Source organism: Lupinus angustifolius, unplaced genomic scaffold (genome assembly GCF_001865875.1).
Source record: "Lupinus angustifolius cultivar Tanjil unplaced genomic scaffold, LupAngTanjil_v1.0 Scaffold_436, whole genome shotgun sequence".
NCBI lineage: Eukaryota > Viridiplantae > Streptophyta > Magnoliopsida > Fabales > Fabaceae > Lupinus > Lupinus angustifolius.
Genome location: NW_017727837.1, coordinates 54,878 through 76,138, shown reverse-complemented (window position 1 = coordinate 76,138; position 21,261 = coordinate 54,878). Strand labels below are relative to the sequence as shown.

Below are 21,261 nucleotides of genomic sequence, written 5' to 3'. Positions count from 1 at the left end.
AGGTCGCTTCTTATGCATAACAGGATTAGGGATGAATGAGGGTCCTGAGTAAGGAGGCTAATATTCTTCATTACCGATTGGCTGAAACTGATGTTCATAGACCTTCAAAATATTATCCAATCGATAAATTGGTGAAATAAATTGCTTACAATCTAAATTCATTATTGAACATGTAGAAATTGCATGAGAACATGCAATGTCAATGATTGAAACTTTCCGCAGTCACACCAATTTCTGATTAGTTTCACCGTATACACTTTTGAATGTCGAGCAGTAGATCTAGAAGCAACTTCAACCTCGGCTATCCTCGTCTCCCTTGAAAAACTATGAACAAGTTGACATATAGCTTGACGCACTTTTCTTTGATCACATTTGTCAACTCTTCGCAATATATATGTCATGCCTTAATTATGTTAATGGCTTCATCTCTATTATCAACAAACCATGAATTTAGCATATAATATGTTGTTCGGACAAGAGCAGTGATGGGGAGAGCTCTAATCCTTTCAAAATACCTTTAATGCATTTTGCAAGGTTGGTAGTCATATGCCCGTAACGTCTCCCTTCATCATAACATTGAGCCCATCTTTATTTAGGGATATGGTCCAGCCATGCTCCTCCCCTTGATTTTTTTTCACGTAACGCACTAAGCATCCACTCAAATCGTGGCCGCATCAACTCATATCCTACAATAAAACTGTAATTAATTAATAAAATTTTAATATATATATAGAAAGCATTAAAAAAATTTAAAAAGCCATACCCATTTGAATAACTTTATCTTTAAGATTAGAATCCTGAAACTCCTTGTTAAAATTGTGGGCAAGATGTCGAATACAATAAACTGATTTAGTATTACACCATCTAGGTAGCTCGGTACGGAGTGCACCCATCAACCATGTACCCTTATATGATATTATACATATATTTGGTTGTCGGGTAACAAAAGTTCGAAGGTTGTAAAAAACCACTCCTAGGCCTCATTCGTTTCTTCTTCAACAATGGCAAATGGAACTGAAAAGATACGTCTGTTACCATCTTGTGAACTTGCTATTAGCAATGTTCTAGTATATTTGTCGGTCAAGAATGTCCCATCAACTTGTAGAATTGGTTTGCAAAATGCAAATCCTTCAATGCATGGCTTAAAGGCCCAAAATACTCTGTCAAGAATGAAATTATTGGAATCTTGAATACCATCTATAAAGTGACGAGATGCTTCATAACAGATAATTGTACGCGAAGCAAAGTGCTGGGCAACGTTCATCCAATGTGGTAAGTCATTGTATGAACTCTCCCAGTCACCATAAATTCTGCTCATTGCTAATTGCTTCGCAGTCCAAGCTTTTTTATAAGTTACAATATACCCAAAATGACTTACAACTTCGTTCACAAATGCCTTAATTGGTATACCGGTGTCTTCATATACCAAATTAATAATACAGTTTGAAATGAATGATGAGTTTAGCTTTGAGTGGTCTTGAGAAACAACAATGGACACACAAGTATGTGTTCCATTAATTTTTTTTATTTCTCAAAAACCACGTTTTACACTTGAAGATGCACGAACTCGTCATTCACATCCTGTACTAAAATATTTGCAATGACAAACATATCTCTCTGGCCTAGACTCTTTAACAATATAGTCAAATGAGTTATGAATATGAAATTGTTTAATTGCATCTACTGTTGCTTCTTTAGACTCAAATTGCATCCCAACAACTAAATCATACTCATTCCTTAAAGTAGTTGATCCTTGTCAATAGTCACGACCAACCTGAGAATTAGTATCACGAAAAAAACATGATGGAGCAACATATGTTATGTTACCGTCTACTTCACTACTACCAATCTCAACATCGTCATTCTCCTCATTAATATCACCACATAACTCAATGTCATTCTCATCATTGAAATCACTAACAATATCCCTTATGATAGTCATCTACATCAAAGAAAAATTATAAATAATAATAATAATAATAATAATAATAATAATAATAATAATAATAATAATAATAATAATAATAATAATAATAATAATAATAATAATAATAATAATAATAATAATAATAATAATAATAATAATAACAACAATAATAACAATAATAACAATAACAATAATAACAATAATAATAATAATAACAATAATAATAATAATAATAATAATAATAATTGTACTTAAGGAAATAATTTAGTTACCTTGAAGATAAGCAATGAAGGCAAACAAATGATTATAGTGTGTTTTCTGGTTCTAGTGGAAAGTGATGTATATAGGGTTTCTGGTATATAGTAGTCGTATATAGTATCCACTACAACACACAACTCAAGTTTCACAACCACTATTTTAGGGGAGAAAAAATTGAAAAAATGAACTTGTGAATTTAGGTAAGAAAAAATGGAAAAACTGAAGTTGTGGATGTTATCTACAACTTTAGGATAGAGAAAAAGTGAAATTCTGGATGGTGCCTACAATTTTAAGAGGAAAAAAGTATTGTGCGTCCTAATCACGAGTTTAGTGAAAAGTGTACTATTTTAAAAAGTTACACTAGAATCATAATAAAGAAGTCAAAATACACTACTTTTCCGCAAAGGAGCTAATACAAATTTTATGTAGAACACCCTCTTAGCCATACGAAGAATGAAATATAATGGTTTAAAACATAAATAATTAACTAAAAAATGTATGAAAATATGGTATTGTTACCTTCATTTAAGACTACATACTAGCTCTACCATTTTCATAAATTTCACTTGAATCATTCCTTCTATGTTTTGAATTTGTATAATTGACAATTTGGCATATATAAGCACTGTATATTTTATGTTGATGGTATATATAGTTTTTACTCATTTTGGGTTTATAACTAAGTTTTTTCCAGCAAGCTTACTTTATGAAGAAAACTTTTAAACCAAGAAAGGGAAGGATAATTTCACCTCTTCATTTATAATCTCACATATTATAGTTATAAATAAATTTAATCAAATCTAAAACACAATCTATACAAAACACGTGATTTAAAAACAATCAATCCTAAATTATTATAAGTGAGAATTTTATATAAAAAAATTTGGTGAACTGGAAGTTATAAAATAATTAAAAATACAGATTATTATTAAATGATCATGACTCCTCAATAAATCTTAAAAGCAAAATAATTCATCTAAAGGGAATCTGTGCTGCATACCAATTGGCACAGTGAACTGATACTAAAACCACTGATTCAGCAACATCGTGTACTATCTCTACTATTCTATAGGCAATCCAGGCAAAGTGAATCTTTATGACTGGACACACTTGAATTTAGAAATCATAAAATTAGCATAATTTACAACCTCATGCCCTGTATGGAACCTGAAATTTTCTAAGGGTTCTGCAGTAAACAACATGCAGGAACTTAGCAAAACATATAGATGCTACCCTATCTTTATTTAGAATATTGTGTATGACAAATTAAAAAGAATGATTTTTAGTCCTTCATCAGTCACCAGAAATAGGTAACCACCACAACTTGAACTTCATGGATGCACTAAGCATATTTCACGCTTGGAAACAATACTTGTTGTTTATATCTCATGAGAACATTCAAGTCGATCTTATTCTTCAGAAACCTTGAAGAAAGTATATGATAATATTATGTTATTGATACCATCCATTCTAGGATCTGTCTCAATTTCTGGGTCAATATAAAAGAATACCTACAATACAAACAACATTATTTAGATGCATTTACATCATATCATGTTCACAAAGGAGTTCAGCTTTAAACTACTTACAGGCATGTCAATCTTCTCTCCAGGAAGAAGTCGCTGCTCCTCAAAGCAGAAACATTGTATTTTATTGAAGTACACTGCAGCCTGTACAATCAAATTTATAATTAGGACAACAACCAAGCCTTAGTACCATTGTGCTATTAAGAAGAAACAAAGAGCAGTGATCATCACAACAATCCTATCTTCGGAAATGACAATAAAAAAAAGGAAGTGAAGAAAATATATGTAATGTCGCAGCTGCTCTGTCTAAGGTCCTTCTAGCATTTCTACTATCATTTCAGAGTTGATGGAAATAACTAATGGATTTTGGCCATGGTTATTTGGCTAAGGGTTTAATTGTTTTTATTAAATAAACAATAAAACTAGGCCTATCAAATTTATCTGATAAAACATGGGCAAATATTTTTTTACTTTGCTTAGTGAAGTATATGGGACTGAAAGTTAGAAGTTAAAATGTCAATAAGATAATAAACTCCATGTAGTAGAGACGACAATATTGCATTGGAGGAGTGCACAACTATACAAGATAGTATTAAAAATAAATACATTAGGAAGAAAGCTGGAGTAACGCCTAATTCTATGTATAGAATCGCACCTTAGGTGATAGATCATATATATAATTCACTAAAGGCGAAATGGAGGTTAGTACAATTCCTAGAGAAAGAGGGAGGTCAAGAAAAATCATAGGTGAAACAATTAAGAAAAACTTAAAGATAGATGGCTCGACGATTTGTCAATGAACATGATTTATGATAGAGCATTATGACGTTGTTCGATCTATGTAGCCAACCTCAACTAGTGAGATTAAGGCTTGGTTGTTGTTGCTCTAGTGAATTATATATATGATCTATCACTTCAGTTTTCCAACCTTGCTTTTGCTACTAATTCAGACTCTTATGTGTTTAATGTTATTGGTTATATATATATATATATATATATATATATAGGGTTTTGCTAACTTAGGTAAAGAGATTTTTTATTTGGAGTAGATTAGCATTATGCACTACAACTTTTGGACAAAATTAACCCTCCTATTTTAGATGTAATAGGTTTAGTAATAAGGATATTTTCATAATTTCCATTTTACTACAGAAATGCACACTCATCTCTAACCTTCTTCCCTTCCCATTAACTTACTTATCTCAAAAGAGCAAAAACCCTTCCACCTCTAAACAGCAAAACATAAGCACCACCGCACACCGGAAGAAACGCCACACCCCAGCAGACCCTCAACCGCCAGAACAGAACCTCACCGCACCACCTCCCACCAGACCCCCAGCAGCCAGCACCACTGTCCAGTGTCCACCATAACCACCGCATCCCAACAGACCCCTAATCGCGAGCACCCAGTCTCGTTGCACCATCGCCCCAAAAAAACCCCAAACAGCCTCAAACAGTTTTTTATTTTAGAACTCACCATTTTGTGCTCACAATTTCATACATAATTGATGAAGAAAATTAATTCGTCAGTGTACCAAAATGAAATGATAAAACCTTATTGGATTATTGATATGAAGTAGAAGTGCTATAAGAACTAGAAAATGCAGAAATCAACAAGTAGGTTATTGGGGAGGGGAAAGAAGGTTAGGGATGGGGTGAATTTTTTGTAAAAAGGAAATTATGAAAATACCCCTATTACTAAACCTATTAGAACTAAAATAGGATGGTTAATTTTATCCAAAAATCTTGGTGCATAATGCTAACCTACTTTAACTAAAAAACCTCTTTACATATATATATATATATATATATATATATATATATATGAGGAGAGTTCCGTTTACACCCAAGTTAAGTTCCACTAATTACACTAAATCTCAACCATTCATTTTCTTCAATCCAACGGACCAAATGAGTGAAACTTAAAAGTTATTTGAGATTTCTCATTTTCTCTGTCATCATTTATTTCACTAACCCATTTGGTCTGTTGGATTTAAGAAAATAACTGACTGAGATTGAGTATAATTAGTGTAACTTAACTTGGGTGTAAACAGATCCCTCCAGTACGACCATCCCGTCTGACTGATTAAACCTGAAAAGGAACTTTTTTTATTTGATGTCAGATCTGCTTTGACAGCATTGCTTCTAGTTACAAATATTAGTTTGAAATATATTAATTTGAGTTCAAGACACCTTTTGTCTCCATATACAATAGAACAGAGTATTCATACCTTCATAGGTGTGACGTTATACGTAGAAACACCAGTTATCGGAGTAGAACTCTTGTTTTCAGCAGTATAAAAAGCGAGTGCACTTTCTCCAGGCTTAACCTTAACCTGGTAGCATAAATGAAAAGTGTTACATTACAATTATCAAAAAAAATTATGTCCTATTTCCCCTGGAACTCAGGGGATGAGTACAACATCCAACCTACATAATAATAGTTGAAAAGTTTACAAATTACAACCCAACAGAAAGGTTCAAACACACAGTCAAAGGTGCGAATGTAAACTACGCATGAAACTAGAAATAGATCAATACAATATAGCACCTATGTCCTCCAAAAGATTAAATTGTGGCAACCAATCATTTTAAACAAAAGCTGAGAGCTTCAACTTGACTGTTAGCAGCTCGCATTGAGTTGCAAATATTAAATTTCCAAAGATAATATATATATATATATTTTAACAGTGCCAAGAAATAAAGCAAAAAGTTAATTCGTGATGGAAATGCAACATATTTAATGTAAGGTTCAGGATGCTCAGTAAAGAATAACCTCTCTCTGTGTTGGAATGAACTTCCATGGCATTCCATCAGCAATATCAGCATTGAACTGTACCACGATTTCCCTGAAAAAATAAAAATATCAAGTCATCAACCCATTATAACAGCAACAATTCTAACTCCAAACACTACACCCTAATAAGGTTTATTGAAAATTGACTAGATCTCTGGTAGAATCATTACTTAGTTGTCCCAAAACATATCAAATGTAAAGTTCTATAGCTGCGAATGGAAATATGGTTGCTGCAGGATAGGTAAGCCTACTGCGGAAACATTTTGCCCAGATTACCATATAGCTCAACAATACATTTTTACTCTAATTTTCCTAGGCTTTGTTTTTAATATGGGGATTACTAGGTCATATGCCCAGTGTAAATGAAGGAATAGAAAGGAGCCCAAAGACTTCGAATGCCAACATTACTTATGAATATGGATATGATGAGAATATTTTTTTTATTTTTAAAAGGGGGCTTCTAAATTAAACTACATAACCATATATTCATCAACTTGAAAAGTAAAAATAAAAACCTTGAGGTTAGTGTTTTATCTTTATCATGTCGTGCAATCTTTTCCTCAACAGTCTGTAAAAATGTTGAATATTCTAATCAACAGATAAACATAAGTGAAAATTGCTAATCAATTAGATGAGCAAATGAAAAACCACTGAAAACAAACTCAACCAGACCTCACGCCGCTGAACAGTTCCCCCATAGCCAGTTGCTTGGCAAAACCTCCTGTACAATGGAACAGCAGCATAGGTGCTTCCAACCATTGCAAAAACCAAGCCTGTCAAGTATAAAAGCATCTTCTGAGATTTCTGTTCTTTGGATGCATGAGATGAGAATTGTCGAACACTAGGCATAGAACATGACCTCCCAATATGCTGTGAAGCAAAAGCTGAAGAGCGGTAACACTGACGGAATGACTTCGTACTAAACTCGTGCTTAAACATTGATAACCATATTTTAGAGGTTAAATTATGCTGGACCCCAGTATTAAAATTAATGAACTTGTATCTCCATCTTTCAGGAACAATAGATAGGCACCTGAATAAAAAAAACAAAATTATCAGCAAATAACTCATTAAAGGGTAGGAATTCTTGCCTTGTGACCTGAGGCTGAGGTCATGAATTCAAATCTTGGAAACAATCTCTTCGCTTACGAATCTACTCTCCCCAGATCCCACTAAGTAGAAGCCTCATGCACTGGGCCGCCCGTTTTTAGACTTTGGATAGGCAAAAAAGTATATCTAAACATATATGTATCTTTTCAATAGAAAATTAATACAGGAGGATAAAACCTCTAAACCTTCCAGATTCTGGGGCTTCTGTTTGGATCAGTAATCAGCTTGCCTTGAATATTTCCCCAGCACTCCGTTCACTCACAGAACAGGGTTTAACCCAGCTCATGTAGTAATAACAACAACCAAGACTTCCCCACTTCGTTGGGTGACTTAGGTCAACTATACATGTACACAGGCAATCCATTGACCTCTAAATCCTTCTTGATAGTTTTGCACTTTTGCCTACCACTTTAGTTGATCTCCCTTCATCTCGCGATTATGCTACCTTCCATCTGACCGACTCTCGTCACTGGAGCTTATGCAGGTCTTCGCCAGTCATGGCCAAGCCAACTAAGGTTTGATTCTACCATTTTCTCTACATTAGGTGCTACGTCAACTTTCTCCCTAATGCATTTGTTCATAATCCTATAATGTCTAGTGTGTCTGATCATGTAGTAAAGTTTTATACTTTTATTTACTTTAGCAGATATGCCCTAAACATTCCCTCTTAGAACATTCATCAATGATCTACTAAGAAAAAACAGCACAAAGACTTAGGAATATATCTAGCATCAAGTACCTAGATTCCAGAGAGGCATTTTGCAAACTCATAAGGTATGGTGAGAGATGGCTTCTCCTAGTTAACCTTGACCATGTCATGTTTAGCAAAACTGATCCCTTCTACGAAGAGGGCAATCAGTGCTATCTACAAGAAAGGAAAATCAATGTGAACACACAATGAAGCACAGTTTACTGTTTACACATGTTTGGGTACTGAGAAATTGATCATAGAAAAAACAAGAAATTATTGAAGAAAAAAACTGCAAGTGTAATGTTTGAACAAGGACCAAAATACATTAAATGGATCAAACCAATACACACACATAACATGGCACGCTAATGCTCTTCAACAGTACCACATGTCAGGATGAAATAGAAAATTTCCTAAAAAAATAGTTCTCTTGCAGAATTTTCTGTTGTGTGTTTCATTAGAAATATTTTATTTTGATTCAATTGCATGAAACTTTTCATTCATAAATTTTGTGAAATAAATAAATGTAAAAAAAAATTGAGTGTAAAATAAAGACCAAGCCATTATAACAATGCATTAAAATCTGACATCAACAGACACAGAACCCTTGAAGAAAGTGATATTCAAACCAAGTCAATCAATCAACTAACATACAAAATCAACTTCATGAAGTGAACCTAAAAACTGTTTTTACAAAGACACTCTTATGTTTATGAATAATGATGTGATTACTTCTATGCCAGTAACTACATCCCGACCTCCAGATATTTTCCACAGAACTAACACTCTATCTTTGTACTAATAACATATAAAAAAGAAACAGAGCAAGTATGAGCCAAATAACATTAACAATACCAAGGAGCCAAAAACTATTAACAAAAAATTCCTCTCCAACTTTGGATCAATAGAAACGTCATTTCACTTCAAAATTCATTTAAGCACTCTGCTAAAAAACCAAGCACATCTTCCTTCCAACATAAAGTCAAAAACTAAATAAGAATGATACTTCCACCACAAAAGGCCAAAGCCATAACAAGTTCAACTATACTAGAAAGGGAAATTAAACTTTCCACAATGATTCAAAACTATGACTTCATTGAGGCATTTCATCAAACACAATGAGGACATCACAAAACCCTCTACAAACGTGAATAAAAGGAGACCCAAATCATAAATAAACAGAATATCCAAATTGCACAAACCCAAATCCCAATCGAGCATAGACCTGAGAAGGTAAAAATTGGAAATGTAGTAAAAATATGAAATGAAGAGCGTAAGAGAGAATACCAGAAAAGCTCAAGTTGAAGAGTATAGGGTGTCAGGGAATTCACGGAGCAACTATGCAAAGATAGAAGAAATTTGAATTCGATGATTTTATTTCGAGGAACAAGGAGCTCCTCTTTGTTAAGCTACGTCTCGCGTTCCCAACCAAAAATACTAATTAGTGCTTTTAATTTTTTAATAATAATACTAGGAATTAAGGGTAGAAATATTTGAGGGGTGTATTATCTGGCGCACTCGTAATGGATTTTTTTGGTGGACAAGTGAGACGCAATTTAAAAAAAAAACATATTTAGTTTAATAGATAAAATTATAGGATATTTAAAAGGTCTATTAAATATTTAAATATAATAAATTGATCTGTTTAATTATATTATATGATGATCTTCATATTATATTATTTTAATATAAATAATATTATTATATATAATTTTAATATAATTCTCTCTACAAAATGTAATTTAAATGTTAAAGTTATATGATCACAGTTAAAAGTAGTTTGTTAATCTATTTAAATGCAATCATAGTAACATATTTTAAGACTATATGGTATATTAGATCTTTAAATATTCTAATATGACATACTACATTTTTAAAAGGTAGGACTTAGGTTTTGGTTTTTTTTAAACCTGTAAATAAGCTAAGCTCAAACTCCTATATGATATATATGCTCAACCTGTTTAAGATGAATCTGACTTGACCTAACCTATTTTCACTAAGAATCATTATGTATGTTATATTCTGAGATTTCCAATTTGTTTGAAATCTTTTCATTTTTAGAAATGTTACATTTTATATTATTTTTTGACAATTTTCTTTTTCACATTTTATTTTTTCACTGAGTTATTACTTCCCAACATTTTATTCTTTTCCTTTTTAGTAATGAGAGATCAATTTTCCGAACATTTTATTTTTTATAAATGCATTTCATGAATCATACTCCATATATATTCATATATGATAAAAAAAATTAATTACATGAGCTTTGGTGCAATGATGAAAAGCTTTAACAACTATTACCATTGTATATATTTGCAATCATAGTTTAAATAACTATTATACCTCACCTTAAGGTGTATACCAATATCATATACCTTGCGCGAATGTCAACTAATGTTCATGTTACATCCTACATCCAAGTTAATGCTCATGTCTCACCATGTATACCAATAGGGCTTGTATTACACCTTGAATTCAAGCCAATTCTGTATGACATCCTACATCTAGGTTAATCATCACTCATGTTACATACGCTGGATTGAAGCCAAGTGTGGCATGTGTCAAGCTCTGCATCCATACTGATGCAATCCGTGTTACATTGCTAATGCATGTGTGCTCTCCATGGATCCAATAGAAATTAACATAATTTTTTGTGACATCATAAGAACGCCATAAAGAATTACAACTTCTATTACTTATAGAAGATCATCCTCTTCGACGATGAGATAGACATTATTAGTATTTGTTTGAGAGCCTAATGTTCCACATGGGTCCATATCGCTGCCTGGATCCCAATCAAATAGATGGACTTCTTGGATTCTAGATATAACATTGTTGTGGTCCTAACTACTATTCTATCATGTTTTTTCTCCTTCAACTTATCTTGTTATCCTTGGGGCCTAGGACATACATTGTCCAACCAACACCTACTTCAACATCTTTTTTGTGACAATTCAAAGCTATTAATTCTATCGAAGTTTTTCATTGTGAATCTAAAAGGTGGGTTAAGATCAATCTACAAATTGGCTCTGATATAGAAAAAGTAGTGGTTGGGGTGTATTGGCAACAAACAACCAAATAAACGATAAGGAATAAATAAAGAGAAGAAAACACGATAATTTTTTGACGAGATTCGACTCATTAGGGTTGAGGAATTACTAATATATTATTAGATATTATGATTACAAACTCTAATATGCATAACTAACGTCTACATCTCACACACACTATATATATATTATATCCTACCCCAACATAATACCATGAATTTATGCCCAAGGAACTCCACCCAATATATAATTTTAGTTTATTTCATCAGTCTTAAGCAAATACATGAAGGATGTTCTATCAAAATATTACAAAATAGATAACAATACACAAGTTTGTTTGTATAGTGTTATGGAAGGAAAACCTAATCTACATAACCATGGTATAGGTCTTATGGAAGTACAACCTAATCTACATATGGTAAAGTACTAATTGATAGCATATTGATTATAAGATGGTTATGTGTGCCGTTGAGATTTATGAGGGAAAGGGAAGAAGGAATCAATGAGCTGTAAAAGAGAGGAAGAGAATGAGAAAAGTAGATAAATTAAGTTAAATTTTTTGTTCGAGAGTGTGAAATTTGGATAGAAAGTAAAAGATAATGCAAGAATATTATTTTCCTTTTACTTTAAATCATTAATTAACAATAAGAAACAAACAAAAATATTATTATAAATTTTATTAAAAATATTAGATATTTTGATATGTTTATCTCTAGAAAATATCAAATTAAAGAACTATGAAAATGAATTTGTAAAAGGTTTTAGGGTATTGCAAAAAAAAACCTTCAAAACATTTTCCTCAACTCCCAAACAAATAAGAGAGACATTTCCAAAAGTCATCAATTTCCTTCTCTCATCATCCAAAAGAAGACTTCTAAACAAACATAGGGATGTTACTTAAGAATCACCAGATTTGCTTACTTCAATAATGGTTGATTTTATTATCTTCAGTTTCTGTTGTGTGTTTCATTAGAAATATTTTATTTTGATTCAATTGCATGAAACTTTTCATTCATAAATTTTGTGAAATAAATAAATGTAAAAAAAAATTGAGTGTAAAATAAAGACCAAGCCATTATAACAATGCATTAAAATCTGACATCAACAGACACAGAACCCTTGAAGAAAGTGATATTCAAACCAAGTCAATCAATCAACTAACATACAAAATCAACTTCATGAAGTGAACCTAAAAACTGTTTTTACAAAGACACTCTTATGTTTATGAATAATGATGTGATTACTTCTATGCCAGTAACTACATCCCGACCTCCAGATATTTTCCACAGAACTAACACTCTATCTTTGTACTAATAACATATAAAAAAGAAACAGAGCAAGTATGAGCCAAATAACATTAACAATACCAAGGAGCCAAAAACTATTAACAAAAAATTCCTCTCCAACTTTGGATCAATAGAAACGTCATTTCACTTCAAAATTCATTTAAGCACTCTGCTAAAAAACCAAGCACATCTTCCTTCCAACATAAAGTCAAAAACTAAATAAGAATGATACTTCCACCACAAAAGGCCAAAGCCATAACAAGTTCAACTATACTAGAAAGGGAAATTAAACTTTCCACAATGATTCAAAACTATGACTTCATTGAGGCATTTCATCAAACACAATGAGGACATCACAAAACCCTCTACAAACGTGAATAAAAGGAGACCCAAATCATAAATAAACAGAATATCCAAATTGCACAAACCCAAATCCCAATCGAGCATAGACCTGAGAAGGTAAAAATTGGAAATGTAGTAAAAATATGAAATGAAGAGCGTAAGAGAGAATACCAGAAAAGCTCAAGTTGAAGAGTATAGGGTGTCAGGGAATTCACGGAGCAACTATGCAAAGATAGAAGAAATTTGAATTCGATGATTTTATTTCGAGGAACAAGGAGCTCCTCTTTGTTAAGCTACGTCTCGCGTTCCCAACCAAAAATACTAATTAGTGCTTTTAATTTTTTAATAATAATACTAGGAATTAAGGGTAGAAATATTTGAGGGGTGTATTATCTGGCGCACTCGTAATGGATTTTTTTGGTGGACAAGTGAGACGCAATTTAAAAAAAAAACATATTTAGTTTAATAGATAAAATTATAGGATATTTAAAAGGTCTATTAAATATTTAAATATAATAAATTGATCTGTTTAATTATATTATATGATGATCTTCATATTATATTATTTTAATATAAATAATATTATTATATATAATTTTAATATAATTCTCTCTACAAAATGTAATTTAAATGTTAAAGTTATATGATCACAGTTAAAAGTAGTTTGTTAATCTATTTAAATGCAATCATAGTAACATATTTTAAGACTATATGGTATATTAGATCTTTAAATATTCTAATATGACATACTACATTTTTAAAAGGTAGGACTTAGGTTTTGGTTTTTTTTAAACCTGTAAATAAGCTAAGCTCAAACTCCTATATGATATATATGCTCAACCTGTTTAAGATGAATCTGACTTGACCTAACCTATTTTCACTAAGAATCATTATGTATGTTATATTCTGAGATTTCCAATTTGTTTGAAATCTTTTCATTTTTAGAAATGTTACATTTTATATTATTTTTTGACAATTTTCTTTTTCACATTTTATTTTTTCACTGAGTTATTACTTCCCAACATTTTATTCTTTTCCTTTTTAGTAATGAGAGATCAATTTTCCGAACATTTTATTTTTTATAAATGCATTTCATGAATCATACTCCATATATATTCATATATGATAAAAAAAATTAATTACATGAGCTTTGGTGCAATGATGAAAAGCTTTAACAACTATTACCATTGTATATATTTGCAATCATAGTTTAAATAACTATTATACCTCACCTTAAGGTGTATACCAATATCATATACCTTGCGCGAATGTCAACTAATGTTCATGTTACATCCTACATCCAAGTTAATGCTCATGTCTCACCATGTATACCAATAGGGCTTGTATTACACCTTGAATTCAAGCCAATTCTGTATGACATCCTACATCTAGGTTAATCATCACTCATGTTACATACGCTGGATTGAAGCCAAGTGTGGCATGTGTCAAGCTCTGCATCCATACTGATGCAATCCGTGTTACATTGCTAATGCATGTGTGCTCTCCATGGATCCAATAGAAATTAACATAATTTTTTGTGACATCATAAGAACGCCATAAAGAATTACAACTTCTATTACTTATAGAAGATCATCCTCTTCGACGATGAGATAGACATTATTAGTATTTGTTTGAGAGCCTAATGTTCCACATGGGTCCATATCGCTGCCTGGATCCCAATCAAATAGATGGACTTCTTGGATTCTAGATATAACATTGTTGTGGTCCTAACTACTATTCTATCATGTTTTTTCTCCTTCAACTTATCTTGTTATCCTTGGGGCCTAGGACATACATTGTCCAACCAACACCTACTTCAACATCTTTTTTGTGACAATTCAAAGCTATTAATTCTATCGAAGTTTTTCATTGTGAATCTAAAAGGTGGGTTAAGATCAATCTACAAATTGGCTCTGATATAGAAAAAGTAGTGGTTGGGGTGTATTGGCAACAAACAACCAAATAAACGATAAGGAATAAATAAAGAGAAGAAAACACGATAATTTTTTGACGAGATTCGACTCATTAGGGTTGAGGAATTACTAATATATTATTAGATATTATGATTACAAACTCTAATATGCATAACTAACGTCTACATCTCACACACACTATATATATATTATATCCTACCCCAACATAATACCATGAATTTATGCCCAAGGAACTCCACCCAATATATAATTTTAGTTTATTTCATCAGTCTTAAGCAAATACATGAAGGATGTTCTATCAAAATATTACAAAATAGATAACAATACACAAGTTTGTTTGTATAGTGTTATGGAAGGAAAACCTAATCTACATAACCATGGTATAGGTCTTATGGAAGTACAACCTAATCTACATATGGTAAAGTACTAATTGATAGCATATTGATTATAAGATGGTTATGTGTGCCGTTGAGATTTATGAGGGAAAGGGAAGAAGGAATCAATGAGCTGTAAAAGAGAGGAAGAGAATGAGAAAAGTAGATAAATTAAGTTAAATTTTTTGTTCGAGAGTGTGAAATTTGGATAGAAAGTAAAAGATAATGCAAGAATATTATTTTCCTTTTACTTTAAATCATTAATTAACAATAAGAAACAAACAAAAATATTATTATAAATTTTATTAAAAATATTAGATATTTTGATATGTTTATCTCTAGAAAATATCAAATTAAAGAACTATGAAAATGAATTTGTAAAAGGTTTTAGGGTATTGCAAAAAAAAACCTTCAAAACATTTTCCTCAACTCCCAAACAAATAAGAGAGACATTTCCAAAAGTCATCAATTTCCTTCTCTCATCATCCAAAAGAAGACTTCTAAACAAACATAGGGATGTTACTTAAGAATCACCAGATTTGCTTACTTCAATAATGGTTGATTTTATTATCTTCAGAGTGAAAAAATCACTGTACCAAAAAAAAGTGAAAAAATCACTGTACCAAAAAAAAGAGTGAAAAAATCAACTATATGTTGAATTTCTAACACTATACACCTTTTTTCTTCTTACAAAAAACTAAGAGGAAACCGAAGGCAATAGTAGTTCCCGTTGTTGGGCATTCAATGACAACAAAATTGTATCCAAAGCACTGCGAGGAATGATCCTCCCAAATTGCCTCAGCAAATTATGTATCTGCTTCACTGTTTGTGGTGAAGCTAATTTGTCACCCTTATCGATAACCTGTGTCAAAAATATATAAAGGAATTCATAAACTACAAAAAATAAATAAATACATAAGCGGCATGAGGCTCTCACTTAGTGAAGTCTACGAATGGTAGATATATGCAGTCTTGTCCCGCAACATAAGAATTATTTCTAGGATTTGAACCTGTAAACTCCTAATCACTAAGCAACAATCTTACCGTTACGCCACACTCACCCTATTCATGAACTAAGAAAGAGAGACATAAATTCAAACAGGTGTAGACATTTGGATAACTCACCTCAAGAAACACTTCAATTATCTTAAGAAGGTTTTGATTACCAGCTCCTAAAAGATCCTTATCTAATCTGAAAATTATTAAACCATATCATTAACCAAACCTGCTTGTTATATTGAAGAACATACAATTCAAAAACATTCTAATTGGGTACTAAACTTCATCACCTTGAAACCATTAAACAGAGCTGTTCATGCATAACTTTGGCCTCAATCAAATCATCTTTAAGTGGCAAGAGACTTAGCCAGAAAGGAACAATCTGCAAGAATAGATGGGGTAAACATTGTACTTCTTAATTATTTTGTTACTACCTTTGACAATCGATATAAGGCAAATGCTGTAAGTCCAGAAATTCCAAAGATTAGATGAAAATACACACAAGGAGAATGTTACCCGAGAACCATCGATGCTATCGCGATGGAATTCACAAATTCTTCCTAGAGCAGAAACTGCAATGTCATACTCTTTGGCATTCCTGGCATTTGGAGCTTGAATCAAAATACTAAGTTCTGATAATATCCCTGAAAAGGACAGAAAACTAAGTTTAGTTTGTGAAATTGTTGATAATAGATTGGGAGAATCGTCGAACAAACAAGTTACTATTGACAAAAGGCTTGAACTGTGGTGTTCCAAACTGTGCACAAATTCGAATTCCCCGTATTGCCTCCTGAAAGAGGTGAAAGATAAACAAAAAATATAAGGATACAGAACTGCAATAAAAATGAAAACAAGGTGGAACACAAGGAAGAAAACCTCTTTGATTTCAGAATTCTTGTCATTGCATGCTTCAAGTAAGATTGGAAGATAATTTGCATATTGCCTACCACAAAAACATATAGAAACTGTTGTAATGTAATCATCCTTGTGGCCTTAATAAATGCACTGAACAGACAAGAAGGAAAAACATAAGAAAACTACCTATGACCTATTTCATGACACTGTTGTGAAACTATGTTAAAAGCCGAAAGAGCTAGACTTCTTTGCTTGGCACTTTCTTTACCCTGCAAGCATAAGGCTGAAAAACATCACATAAGAGGATTATAATGATGGGGATAAAGATATTATGAACCTTAATATAAAACTAAAAAATAAAACCTTACAACCAACAAGGACAATGCAGGAATTGCAAATTCCTACTAGATAAGTGATAAAAAAAAATTGTAGTACCTCATCCTTAGACACTGAAATATGTAAGATTGCAATTTTACCTGAAGCAATGACAGCAATTTGGTCATCAAAGTGTCCGTATTCTTGTACAATGTTAAACTCTCTGGTAGAGTGTTCTTCAGGAAGAATAGCATTGCTGAGGCTGCTTGCTCCTAGAAAAGCCATATAAGATACATAACATTCAGAATTAAGCTGCTTATGGATGAGATGGTATACATCAAAATCAGTAGTACTAAATAAGCTTTCTTAGAAGGCATGAAATCATTATTTGTTGTTGCAAAAGAAGTATTTCCAAAGAAAAAGGAATATGAAATCACTGAAGTTAGATTAGATCAACAGTCCATCATGCATCATCAGGGACATATTGCTGGGATTATTTATTTCTAAATTTTACAAAGATTGAAAAAATGTTTAAATTACTATAAGCACTAATAGATATAAAAAACAATGAAAAGCACGTTTCACTAATATCCCAAAGCTTATGAAACATACAAAAATAATTAAAATTAAACAAAGCAAATATGCAGTTCCTTTCAAAAGTAAAGCATCGTTGGGTTTTTTAAGAAATAAGTTGTCAAAGTAGTAGTGTGTATCTTGATCATAATAAGAGGAGGCAACTTTTAGCTACTACCGGTGATTCAAATTACAAATCTCATTACGTGATGCAACTATAATATTGCAGTTGCTGTGACTAGCGCAATCGCATCACCCCATAATTGCAGTGTTAAGTGTGACGCCAAATCACATTGATGCGGCCTCATCATCTGACCACATTGAGTATTTAGTTATGCATACCAAAAAAGTAACTAGAAAATTCATAAAATCTTCGTGTATATCCCAACATCCTGATGTAATGAATCTAAAACTGAATTCATTAAAAAGTCAAACAGACAGTGAATATACTTCTGAACTGTATTTTTGTTTTGTGACAATGAAGTAAGCATCCAAGGATTATGCAAGTTGCAGATTATGTAAAACAACTTTAGCAAGATATAAGTCAATTCACATCTACCATACCTTCACTTTATCATCGTGCCCATTGTCAATTGCAATGGCAAAAGCATGCACAAGCCTGTGATGGTAAAGGATATGGGCCACTTGGACAAAGTTTGAAGGTGTTTCCATAAAATTAAAAGCTGCCAATCGAACTTGAACATGGGAGTCTTCAAATGACTTCAAAACTTTTGTTACCACTTCCGATAGAAAGTTTTCAGAGAATACCTACAGGGTTGTAAGTAAATAAACAAACGGTGGACGGTTAGAAGAAATCATACATGCAAGTCAAACTGAACTATACCATGAAAGAAGAAACTAAATGGCACATAAGTTTACCAATGAAGTGGGGTGTATAGGTCACATGATCATGGACTAAGATAACACTTTCTGTAAGAAAATGCTGAATTAACATTTAGTACCATCACTTTCTAGTTCTATCTAGGTTCAACATTAAAATCGAGTTATTTCTATATAAGTTATACTTACTCTATCTCACATTATCTCAATATTGTTACTCTAGTGACTTGGAAATCACTTATTCATGTCATGAAAATAGTCTCTTTAAGCTTGAGGAGCCAATAGTGCATATGTTTATCTTTTTCGGGCCCACTTGGTGGGAGTCTACTAAAATGAGACACCCTTCCACCCCAAAGTACCAGATATATTACTTACCCACGCTTGAACCTCCTGTGTCTATTAGGGTGTCGTATGTCAGGTGTTCAAAAAAAGTTTTCCTTTAGTAATATACACTACACAGTTTTGAATGAATCAAGCAACAAAACTTTAGCTTTGTTTTATGCATATGTACGTCTTTTTTTATAACTCACATTCATGTATATCACATGTTTATAAATTAAGAAAAGGAGTAACTATAAAATTGTAACCATTTCATCTGAGAACTGTTTTGCAATGACAGCAAGCATTGTGATCCCGGCATGGCGCATCTTCCATTCCGGTGAATCCATGCAAATCTGCAATAAGTGATGAGCAACCGGCACAACTTTACTCCCTCCCAGTGTCACACAAAGTTGATTCAAACACTTCATCCCAAATTTGTACACATCAACTTCACTTTCTTCACCTTTCACTTCTTCACTATCCCTCTTCTTATCCTCTTCAACACACATCAACATATTCATTAGCACCATGAAAACCCTAACCGTGACATTATAATCCAATTTCACCAACACACTCTCACATTCCTTCATTCCTGCCATCTCCATCACCAACTCAAACGCCAAACAATGCGTTCCCTTACTCAAACCACTACTCTCCGCGATTTGAAGCACATCAAGAACCATGTCACTCATGTAAGGCTTCAACATCGAAGGCTCTTGAGAAACCAAGTTAATCAACTCCTTAAACGCCTTACGAAAATAACTACATTCATAACCGTGCAACAAAGCGAAAACCCCAACCATCATCGCGCGCAAGAGCTCATGGAACATCGAAGGATCATAGAATAAACAAACCAAACTCACGACCGTGCTAAACGAGGCCGTTTTAACGTCGGGGTTAGTTGAACACAGTGTAGTTAAAAGATAACCATGGAGAGAACGATTATGATCAGAAAGCATCAAACGACATCGTTTAGGCAACGCTGAGAGTATAAGTAGCGCTACTTCAAGAAACCTATCGTCTTTCGAAGCGAGAGAGGATAAGATAAAACTAAAAACCTCGGGCCATTGTTGTTGGTGACGGTTATTACTGTTATATATGGCGGAAACTGTTTCAGCGGTTACGAGTGACGCGAGCCTGATGACGTGGAGTGTGGTTTCTTCCTTGAGGTATTGGATGAGGTGGGCCTTGAGATGGGCCTGGGCCATGGGCTTGAGTTTGGGCCAGAGGTGTGAGGGTTTGAGGAAAAGGATGACGCGTGCAGCATTGGCGCGTGTGGTGGCGGTGGGGCTGCAACGGAGGAGGAAGAAGAGTTTGATGAAGAGGAGATCAGGGTGGTGCTTTTTGCAGCATTGGAAGAAAGTGAGGGAATGAGAGTGTTGTTGAGAAGAATAATTGTTGTTGGTGTTGAAGAAGTGAGAAAAGAGGGTTTCCATTGGTGAATTATCATTGGAGCTTAGAATGGTTTGGGTTTGGGATTGTAATTCTGTTGAGAATTCTATTGATTCTGAATCTGATGATGCTTCCATTGGTTTTGGTTTTTCTTTTTTTGCATGGGAGGGTACTTTGATAGTTGCCAAATATGATTTATGAGTGCAAGAAGAGGGAAGGGGAAAAGACTATATTGGGGCAGAAAAAGTAAAACTAACTGCTTCGTCAGAGGTTAGAACTGAAACTTGATATTACAGCTACGACCAAGTAAAAGCAATAAGATAAATACAAATTATCATCCTCAATTAATAAGATTTATTCACAATAACACAATTAATATATTATATATTATTTTTTTAAATTATAGATCTATAATAGTAATATATAAAACTCATATATTATTGATATATATATTTTTTCTCTCTTATAAATATCACGCTGATGATATACATATATCACATATGTTTGTTAGGTTAGGTTCCATGCCTTCAACTAATCAACCACATCTATATATTTATTATTGTGAAGTATATCAGAGTTTTTTTTTGTTTCCACATGTATTTTCGTAGTGAAAGTAATCATGTTTGAGCGAGAACATTCATAAGTATGTGGAGCTAACTCTCCCAATATAT

The 21,261-nt window shown here is 32.8% G+C and overlaps 3 protein-coding genes across 4 annotated transcripts; all 3 read right to left on the bottom strand.

The window, feature by feature from the left end:
* Nucleotides 1-973: 973 nt before the first annotated feature.
* On the bottom strand, nucleotides 974-1,942 carry LOC109341345. The gene is made up of 2 exons (XM_019579248.1): nucleotides 1,828-1,942; nucleotides 974-1,416 (listed from the first exon to the last, which is right to left on the bottom strand). The coding sequence occupies exons 1-2, from the start codon at nucleotides 1,940-1,942 to the stop codon at nucleotides 974-976; spliced, it is 558 nt and encodes a 185-aa protein (XP_019434793.1).
* A 1,330-nt stretch (nucleotides 1,943-3,272) lies between these two features.
* LOC109341338 (cytochrome c oxidase assembly protein COX11, mitochondrial-like) lies at nucleotides 3,273-13,300 on the bottom strand. Of its 2 annotated transcripts, none has more exons than XM_019579240.1 (8): nucleotides 13,159-13,300; nucleotides 8,358-8,483; nucleotides 7,181-7,541; nucleotides 7,024-7,076; nucleotides 6,488-6,560; nucleotides 5,943-6,047; nucleotides 3,775-3,855; nucleotides 3,273-3,696 (listed from the first exon to the last, which is right to left on the bottom strand). In XM_019579240.1, exons 2-8 carry the CDS (start codon nucleotides 8,435-8,437, stop codon nucleotides 3,595-3,597), a joined length of 855 nt encoding a protein of 284 aa, XP_019434785.1. In that variant the 5' UTR covers nucleotides 8,438-8,483; nucleotides 13,159-13,300; the 3' UTR covers nucleotides 3,273-3,594. The 2 variants fall into 2 exon arrangements, with proteins under 2 accessions (XP_019434785.1, XP_019434784.1); XM_019579239.1 differs by lacking the exon at nucleotides 13,159-13,300 and adding an exon at nucleotides 9,597-9,738.
* A 2,668-nt stretch (nucleotides 13,301-15,968) lies between these two features.
* On the bottom strand, nucleotides 15,969-20,738 carry LOC109341343 (importin-5-like). Its single transcript, XM_019579247.1, has 10 exons — nucleotides 19,465-20,738; nucleotides 18,602-18,805; nucleotides 17,626-17,736; nucleotides 17,336-17,418; nucleotides 17,171-17,237; nucleotides 17,018-17,084; nucleotides 16,811-16,938; nucleotides 16,585-16,676; nucleotides 16,421-16,487; nucleotides 15,969-16,157 (listed from the first exon to the last, which is right to left on the bottom strand). The coding sequence occupies exons 1-10, from the start codon at nucleotides 20,725-20,727 to the stop codon at nucleotides 15,993-15,995; spliced, it is 2,247 nt and encodes a 748-aa protein (XP_019434792.1). The 5' UTR covers nucleotides 20,728-20,738; the 3' UTR covers nucleotides 15,969-15,992.
* Nucleotides 20,739-21,261: the final 523 nt, after the last annotated feature.